Raw genomic sequence first — 9,877 nt, 5'->3', positions numbered from 1 at the left:
TTAACAAAACTTTTGCAAACACTCCTGGTCTTTTGTATGGGCTCCTCTGCTGCCACCTAACTCTCCTGAATATTTCTCAGTAATTATCATCAATTCTCTCCACTATCCCTGTCTAGTCTTCTGGTGAGAGGCCACTCTCTCTATCATTGACTTCCATAACAGTGCATTAACAAATCGTTACTATTGATCATGCTTTAATTATAAATTAAATACATGTAAAGGTTCTCTTTTAAGAGCTGTGTACCTGGTATAATTTCCTTTGATGAAAATCATTACAGTAAATAGGACCAAACAAGTCATATACCAAAATAATTCTTCAAAATCCTATGAGAATTTTAATACACTTCATCCTGTACTAAAATGTACGACATTATAAAATTGTAATTTTCTTTAAAAAATATCAAGTTTCTATCAGATTTGTATTTTTGACAGTTGTATGTTTTAAAGCATTGTAATTTTCAAAACTTCCTAGGAAGTGTATTTTATTCTGGAGAAAAATACCACAGTCATTTTCAAAATAGTTCATCCATAAATTATTTTTTTATTTTGTATTAAATGAGTACGAATCATTACTGTATTAATAACAGATATGTTCATTACATATCCATTAGCGTGGCTTTCAATACCACTTGAAACGTGTAAATCGTCCTGAAGACGAATCAGTTTTCCAGTGCTTCGTGTTTAATACACAACTGCAAAGCCATTATAAATTACTGAAGAGGTATTTGGTTAAAAAATAAAATAAACCATACTGTTCATACCACAACAATATTCCTGCTACAAAGCAAGAGCTTCAATTCCTGTATTATCTATATTTTTAAAGTGTCATAGGTGTTTTGTTTGTTTTCAAGGTAGAAGCCTTTACTACCTTTCATATTAGGATTAAAAATCTCTCTTGGTAACAGGCGTTTTTATTTAAAATTGTACTCTTCTGAAAACATGGAACTACATTCTACAATATTTTAATCAATAAAACCATTGACACACATAATAGGTGTTTGAGATCTCTACACTTACTGACATGGCAGTAAAAATCCTCAGATTAAGGCACTAAAAGAACATCAATTAAAAGTCTAACAATAATTTACATTTCAAACAGTGCATATAGTGTGTGTGTGACTCTAATCTGCACTTCAAATGGTTAATGCAATATGTAATACAAATTATAGAAACATCAGGTACCAAAATATGCTTCAAAACATGGTTGTTTAACAGTTAGTTTATAATGCTTATAGAAGTAAAATTCTGTATGGCTTGGCAAAAATGCATAGATATGTAATTACTCATTTTCTCCCCCTTTACAAATATGCAGAATCAGTAATCTGTAAAGCAGTACACAAAATATTTAACGCTTTGAGCTGTTTCATAATCAAGGATTAGCATTAATAACATTGCAGAAAAGGCACTGAAGTTCAAGTGATTATATACGACTTCATTTTCAAGCAAATGTTGTTTTCTTCAGCACAACTTTAAGTCTTCTACAAAAAAAACAGACTGAGAAACCTTCTCCATCTACTCAATTCTGTGTACTCAACTTGATTAAAATACCCCTCCCACAGGGTAAACGACTCTTCATTCTCATCAACATGAGAAAAGCTCACTGTGTTCCATCATGATTGACGGGCATTTTTTTTAGAATCCAAAAAGGCAGCACTTTAACCTTATTCCTAGCTAAGCTTTATTTGCTTTTATTTGCATTACACAGTAATAATTAATCTAATCTACCTTAAGGCAAACCCGCAATAAGACACCCTCAGCATGCTTTTTGTGCCAAAGCAAGGAGGAGAGAGAGTAATAGCAGTCTTAGCCCTGATGTCTGTGATGGGGTGGAAGGAACAACCAGTCTGCATTGCTCAGAATGATGAAAAAAGTCCAGCTTTCTCAGACTGCATCCTGCCAGATTCCATGGAGCACTGCACACACTGTTAGCTGGAATAAAAGAAAAGAGAAACACTTAGAATTGCTATATAACTTAATAGACCAACAACATTTTAGAAAGTCTTGTCTTTGTAATGTTATGTAAACAAAGCATGTGTATTTTATTTTGTATATTCATGTTGGGAAACAGCATCTGTAGCAGTTCATGTATTATCTCATTACATTATTATGGATTGGAAAGTAGAATAGATCTGGTTATGTAAGATATACTGTGTTTTTAGTTATTAGCTTTCTGACAAGTATAACATTTATCAGCCAAACCTGCAAATGTTCATGCATTCTTTGCTAAGCATACAAATAGTACACATGACATGACTTCCTCATTGGCCTATGCGTAACCTAAGACCAAATTGTGAGGGTTTTGTTAAAGCATTACAATAATCAGTTGTACAAACAGTGTTTTTAACTTGAAGGTATGTCAGACTTATGAACTGAACATAATCATATATATGACAATAATTCATTTTGGGCATCCTTGAATTTTTGTTCCTAAAAATTCTTTTCATAACTACTGTCCTACTAAATTTCTCATGTAACCATGCTATATCTGAAACAATCTGACACTATAGTGAAACACATGGTTGTTGGTTTAGCAAAAAGGATTGGTTTTTAGTATGCAGTATTGTTTAGTTATTCAGTAGATAAAACCCAGTTCATTACTAGCCAATATTTCAAAGTGTGGTGTGGTCAGAAATCTCCAGTGACAACTTGTCCATAACATTATTTTTAACCCCATCCTGATTTTGACTTCAGTTCATTTCCACTGGCCATGTCAGACCAAGACAGAGCATACATGAAAAGGATCAGACTCAAAGGTAGTTCTTGGGATAGAAGATAACAGAATATTGACTGGGAAATCAACATAATAAAGTTCTAAAGAGATTATCACTAAGCAACAGGTTTCCCAAACCTGTTTCAAAGAAGAAGGTACAGAAGTAGTAAGAAATATATCTTCAATATAGCTAACTCTCAACATGGCCCCATAGGGGGATTTAAAAACCCTAGAATAATAGAAGCAGCACTGCTATCTTAAGAAACAAATACCATCCATCTATTGTTAAACAACCACAACAGTGCTGTCAGCCTTCAAAAGGCAGGGGAGGTTTTTTTTTTTTTGGTTTTTTTTAAAGGGCGGGGGATGTGGACGGGGCTCCTTCCAGGGTTGTTCTGGCCTTTAAGTGGGAATGCATCACAACCAGTGTCAGCAGCAGCCTCCAGGCAACTTGTTACCACATGACTTGCATGACTTGGCCAGGCCTGGCTGTGTGCTACTGTTCAACAGAAGCCACTCCATTAAAGTCACTGTGGTATAGTGGTTAGAGTTTCAGACTAGGATCTGAGAGACTCAGATCTGAATCATGACTGCTGTGGAAGCTTACTAGGTAAGCGTGGGCCAGTTACACAACTTCAGTCTAACCTATTTCAAAGGGTTGTTGTGGAGATAAAATGAAGGCGAGGAGAACGATGCAAGCTGCTTTGGGTCCCCATTGGGGAGAAAGGTGGGGTTTAAACAAAATAATAAACGTAGCTGAATATGGCGGGTAGACGAAAGGTAGGTTAGTTTTTTAGTAGGAAAAAGAGAAGAAAGCAGAGAAAGGTGAGGCTATGGGGTTGCTAGAATAGTGCGGGGGGAGGAGATAAAGGGGAGAATGAAGTGCCCCTTGCAAATTCTTGCAGGTTCCCACTGTGCAACTCTGCCCAGCGCAGCAGCTGACACCACACAATTCAGTCATAGTTTTCCCAGGTAGTGGATATGAGGGAAGGATCGGAAGGAAACCCAAAGCCAAAGGCAAATAAAGATTGGCTGGCTGGTGGGAGGATAGGACAGAAAGAAGCAAGAAAAGGGGAGAAGCTACAAGGGATTTCAGAGAAGGGGAAGAGAAAATAGTGGAGGAGGGAGAAATGCGATGCTCCCCCAGATCTTTGCAGGTCACCCATTTGTTCCTTCTAATTCCCATATTACAGTTCCAGGACTGCAGCAATACAAGTTGATTATCATCTGTTCTGTCTCATCATTGTGCTAATATCCTGAGTCACCATAAAGCTGCAGTTCTTTTTGGGAGTGTATTTTTATGTATTACCACAGCAGAAGCCTGTTTTCAGCACATCAATGTGCGAATGGAGGGAAATGTAGTGCCTATTCAATATTTCCACCAGAAGTCTCTTCCATAAAGCACCCATCCAAAAGGGAATGATGGATAACAGGGATATAAAATTAAGGTCAGTCTTGTGATGGTATGCAAATGTGATTGGTTGTGATTTTTTTCTTTAAAGCTCACTGGTCAGCTTAAAGGAAAATAGGGTTGCACTTACCTGTAACTTTTTCATCAAGTGGTCTTCTGTGCAGTCTCACATAGGACTGAGCAGGTGCAGGGCCAGCCATGGAGAGTAGATTCCCAAAAGCTTCTAGAAAAATCAGCTTCTTGGAGCGCTCCCCCTCCCCCCAACACAAGCCAGATTCTGAGCAGCCACCTTCCCGTCCAAACGGTCATGTGATGGAGGCAGGAAGCACTCTTCCCTCTGTTCTCCCTTTGATTCCATGGAGCCAACAGACTGCAGACAAGGTACTATGCAGCCCACAGTGGAGAAACGAGGGTGGGATGTGAGCCTGCACAGAAGACCACTTGATGAACAAGTTACAGGTAAGTGCAACCCTGTCTTCATCTTTGTGGCTTCTGTGCAGTCCCACATGGTAGAGTAGTAAGCTCACTTACCGAGGAGATGAATGTGGACTGTTCATCAGAATATTACTGCAGTACCGCTCTCCCTATGGCTGCCTCACTTCTGGAGTCCATGTTAATGGAAAAGTGTCTCACAAATGTGGATGGAGATGACCAAGTTGCTGCTCTGCAAATGTCCAGAAGATTGATCTTTGAGCGGAAGGCAGCCAAGGATGTTTGGGCTCTCACTGAGTGAGCTCTGAGTAGAAGTAGGCACTCAACTCTCACTTCCTTATACCCCAGCTTCACTGCAGATGTCACCTATCTGAATAGAGTTTCAGCTGTGTTTTTTTTTAAATTCTTTATAGAAATAAAAAGATTTCAAAATGCTGTGCGCTTCAAATAAAACAATAATGTTCTTCTCACATCTAAGGTGTGTAAGGCTTGTTCCAACCCTGACTGAGGATTAGGGAAGAATACTGGAAGAGTTATGTCCTGGGGCATGTGAAATTTGGAGACCACCTTAGAGAGAAAATCCATGCTTGGGCATAAAACTACTTTGTCATGGTAGCATGGTACCTTGTCATGATATTGTTAGCAGACAACATAATAGGTACAAAGTTCATGATTCTGTAGTTCTTAAGGGCAAAACCTTGCAATGTCTGGGCAGCCATTAGATGGCGGCAGGTTGTGAGCTCTGGTGCTCAAGCTCCTCCATTTAATCCGTTTTTAGTAGGTCCAGGGTGATAAAGAACACCGGGTCTCCCATTTCGGCCAGCTATGATGGAGTGGACCCCAGGCTGGAACTTCTGTGCAGGTTGGAATTGCTGGCGCTGCCGCCACTCCCCCCCCCTCAGTACGGCCCTCGGTATGGCCTGTGCCTATTCATCCAAGGCTCAGGCACCACACCGCGGCATAACAGCTATCCGAAGAAACAGCCGGTCAGCCGGCAGCGCAAGGTAAGCCTGACTGAGAGGTTGGGAGGAGCAGTGAGACAACGTGGAGGCCTTACTGAATATCTGCCTCTCCGCCCCTGGAACAGTTTAGGGCCACCTCCACAGAGTGAGGGTACTGTGGCATGGCACGGGACCCTCCTAACTACCGTCTGGACTGGGACTCCCGGGGCCCGGCTTACCTTAGCTACGGGATCCACACGGTGCCAGCGCTACGGGGCCCAGTGCTGTTTGGCTGACGGAGATTCGAAAGGGCGGAGGCGAGCCGGCAGCCCATGTCTGGCGCGCCCTGCACAATGCGGCGTGGGCCGCCACCCTTTTTTGGGGCCCATTTGGGCCCTGAGTGGTGGCCTGGGGAACTTGCCGATGACAACGCTTGGATACCGGCTGAGAGTTAGGGCTGGTCGGGATGGCTGGAACATCGGCCCTGGCGGAATCTACAACCATCTAACCCGGAGGCCTTGTCTGAGTTTGTCTGTGCAAGCCAGAGCCTGCAGAGACTGTACAGTGTGGCTGAAGAGCAAGGAGGAGCTGAAGACAATCGGGGCCCTCTAGTGGCGAGTGGCAGAATTTTCTCAGGCTGACAGAATTGGCTTTAACACTGCCTGGCAATAGTGAGCGTATATGGAAGGATGAATGAGGGTGGCTGAGTATTTTGACTGCTAGTGGGTGAATGTTGAGTGGTTGTGCTGTTTGACTGTAACTACTGGGGACAGGGGTTGTAATTGTTGTATGAGTTACAGCGCTTGCGCTGTAGCTATAGTTGTTATAGCTGCTCTTAGTAGCTGAATTGTTATTTGATTAATTGTTAGTGGATAACAGCACTTTGTATTTTGCTAGCAGCTCAGGAGTAGTAGAACTCTCCCGTCATCTTTGGTATTGGCGGTCTGAAGTGTAACAGAGACGGCCAACGCGATCTAAAGATGTCCGAACAGCAGATTCCGGTGCTCTTGGGGAGGGGAAAGTTTAGCAGTGGGCCTAGGCAGTACAGGAAGGGAAGGGGGCAGAGATATAAAAGGGCTCGGCGCCCTTCCAGCCTACGACCCATCCCAAGGGTAGCTGGCAGTGGGGCCAGGATTCGAAAAATCCCTCCGTCATTGGTATTGTGCAACGCCAGGTCGATTAACAACAAAACCTCAATCCTACGGGATTTTGTGATTGAGCAACAGGTGGACCTGGCGTGTGTGACGGAGACCTGAGTCAGGGAGGGAGAGACTGTCGCTCTCACCCAAATGACCCCGCCAGGTTACTCGGTCCTTTACCAATTGCGGACTAGGGGGTGGGAAGGAGGAGTGGTGTTTTTCATTCGGGAGGCTTACTTTTTCAGGGCGCTCCCGAGTGTAGAGATTGCGGGCTTGGAATGTGTCGGCGTGATGCTGGAGGCTGAGGAGAGTTTGGCGATTTGGCTGGTGTACTGACTGCCTAATGCACCGGCCAATAGCCTGCCGTCCCTGTTGGAGGCTGTATCAGGCTGGGCATTGGATCACCCTAGACTGATTGTCTTGGGTGATTTCAATGTCCATGCTGAGGACGCGACCTCCAGCTGGGCTATGGACCTAGTGTCGTCCATGGCGGCACTGGGACTCTCGCGATTTGTATTAGCCTCCACGCATCGGGCCAGTCACATGCTCGACTTGATCTTTGCGGCGGGGGTAAAGGTGGACCGGATCACTGCCAAGGCAGTGCAATGGTTGGACCACCTGACCTTGAAGGCCCGTCTGAATGTACCACCCCGACCCTATGAGGGCGGTGAGCAGATTTATGCTCACCCGCGGAGTCAAATGGACCCGTTGCGGCTCCAGAGGGCGATGCGGGATCCAAGGCCCCTTGGCGGCTTGTTGGATGAGCTACTGGAGGACTGGCATGTTCAGCTCTCCACTGCCATCGACGAGATCGCTCCCAGGCGTCCTCTCCACACTCGCTCTAGGCACGCTCCCTGATATACCCAGGAATTGTGGCAGCTGAAACGAGGGCTGACTAGAGAGATGGTGGCAGTGTGCTCACGACGAAGCATCAAGAACATTCTATAGGACGCTTATGAGAGCCTATGAGATGGCAGTGAAGGCCGCAAAGATAGATTTCTATGCGGCCTTGATTGCATCTGCTAGCTCACGCCCGGCCCAATTATTTAGTATGATTCAGTCTCTGACAGACCTGCCCCAGGGCAGGCGAAATGATAGGGAATTGGACATTGGCTGTGAGGCTTTTGCGAGCTATTTTGCAGATAAAGTCTTGGTGCTCCGCTGCAACCAGCGAACTTGAGGCCCCTTGCACACCTTCGGTTCCAGGTTTAGAATGTTTTAGCCCACTCAGCCTGGACAAAGTTGACAGATTGCTCGTATCTGTGCGCCCAACCACATGCGACCTTGATCCGTGCCCCTCCTGGCTCATTTAAGTGGGCCACGAGGGGTTTCGAGGTGCCCTGCGGGAGATTATCAACAAATCCCTTTTGGAGGGACTGTTCCCCGGAGCACTCAAGAAGACGATGGTCTGCCCCCTCCTGAAAAAGTCATCTTTGGACCCGACCAAATTGGCCAACTATCAGCCGGTGTCCAATTTGCCCTATTTGGGCAAACTTATAGAGAGGGCGCTGGCGTTACAGCTACAGGGCTTTCTGGAGGATGCTTCAGTCCTAGATCCCTTCCAGTCCGGTTTTCACCTGGGTCATGGGACGGAGACGACATTGGTCGCCCTGACTGACGACCTCCGTAGGCATCTGGATCAAGGTGGTGTGGCGGCATTGCTGTTGTTAGATCTGTTGGCCGCTTTTGATACGGTCGACCATCAGCTGCTGGCCCACTGCCTCACCGACGTGGGGATTCAGGGGCTCGCCCTTCTGCCTTGTTCCTGCAAGGTCGAGGACAAAGGGTAGTGATAGGGGAACAGCAGTTCCGGAGGCATCCTCTTGCGTGTGGGGTGCCTCAGGGGGCAGTGCTGTCCCCGATGTTATTTAACATCTATATGCGCCCCCTTGCCCAGACTGCCCGGAGTTTTGGGCTTGGGTGTCATCAATATGCGGATGACACCCAGCTCTATCTGATTCGGGGCGGCCGGTCGAACTCCGACCCAGATGACATTCATCGGGCATTACAAGCTGTGGCTGGTTGGCTCAGACTGAGTCGGTTGAAGCTAAACCCGGCAAAGACGGAGGTCCTGGGCCTAAGTCGGGTCGGTTCGGGGTTGGGGCTCCGTCTCCCAGCCTTCAATGGGGCGCCGTTGGTGCCGGTGCCGAGGGTTAGGAGTTTGGGAGTGCTCCTGGACTCCTCCTTATCGATGGAGGCCCAGGTGGCAGCCACTGCCAAGCCAGCCTTTTACCATCTTCGGTTGGCGCGGCAGTTGGTTCCTTTCCTTGACCATGAAGACTTGGCCACAATGATCCATGCGACTACTGTAACACTCTCTACATGGGGCTGCCTTTGTTGCAAATCCGGAAGCTGCAGCTGGTGCAGAATGTGGCGGCCAGGCTGTTGATGGGTCTCACTAGACGGGACCACATCCAGCCTGTGATGAAGGCGCTGCACTGGCTGCCTATAGCGTACCGGATTCGCTTCAAAGTGCTGGTTCTTACCTATAAAGCCCTTGATGGACAGGGTCCAGCGTACCTATGGGACCGCCTTTCCCCATATGTTCCCCCAAGAGCACTACGGTCGGGGGCACAGCACCTATTGGTGGTTCCAGACCCCAAGGACATCAAGTTGGCTGCAACCAGGGCCAGGGCGTTCTCGGTGGCGGCTCCTGTCTGGTGGAACGAGCTCCCAGAGGAGATCCGGGCCCTGCGAGACCTGGCGCAGTTCCGCAGGGCCTGTAAGACGGAGCTCTTCCACCAGGCCTTTGCATAGGAGCCACCGCCGCCATCATGCCACCACCGAGCTGCCATCTTCGACGGTGGATTAGACCTAGAGGTGAGCCGGCCGTAGGAAGACGCCTAGATGACCGAAGAATGTACGCCATCAGGTTAGGTTGACAAATGGAACCCATCTTGGACTAATAATACTTAACATTAGGAGCACCGCACTTTGTTTAATGATTGTTTTTATGTTGTTTTAATTGTTTGTTATGGCATTTGCCTCTTTTGTTAGCCACCCTGAGCCAATTTGAGGAGGGCGAGATATAAATCCAATAAATAAATAAATAAATAAATAAATATGGCAAAAGGGGGTTATGTTGCAAAGCATGCAGCTTCCTCACCCTAAGAAAGCAGACTGCTGTATTATAGGGCAAAAAATAAAGGTTTATACATGGGTTGTGACAACACCAGGGATAGGCTCCATTGTGGTACCAGGGCTTTCACCATGGGTAAAGATTGTTAAGGCCCCTCATAAACCT

General features: G+C 46.0%; 1 protein-coding gene across 3 annotated transcripts in view; it reads right to left on the bottom strand.

The window, feature by feature from the left end:
- Nucleotides 1-566: 566 nt before the first annotated feature.
- ROCK1 (Rho associated coiled-coil containing protein kinase 1) overlaps nucleotides 567-9,877 on the bottom strand; it is a 174,688-nt gene continuing 165,377 nt past the window's right edge. For all 3 annotated transcript variants that reach the window (XM_015423306.1, XM_015423304.1, XM_015423305.1), the window contains one exon: nucleotides 567-1,929. In XM_015423306.1, the coding sequence (XP_015278792.1) occupies nucleotides 1,926-1,929 (4 nt within the window). In that variant the 3' untranslated portion in view covers nucleotides 567-1,925. The remainder of the gene's footprint in view (nucleotides 1,930-9,877) is intronic.

The sequence above is a fragment of the Gekko japonicus genome, unplaced genomic scaffold, assembly GCF_001447785.1.
Source record: "Gekko japonicus isolate JY-2015 unplaced genomic scaffold, Gekko_japonicus_V1.1 scaffold1146, whole genome shotgun sequence".
Taxonomy (NCBI): Eukaryota; Metazoa; Chordata; class Lepidosauria; order Squamata; family Gekkonidae; genus Gekko; species Gekko japonicus.
This window is presented reverse-complemented; position numbering and strand designations above follow the sequence as displayed.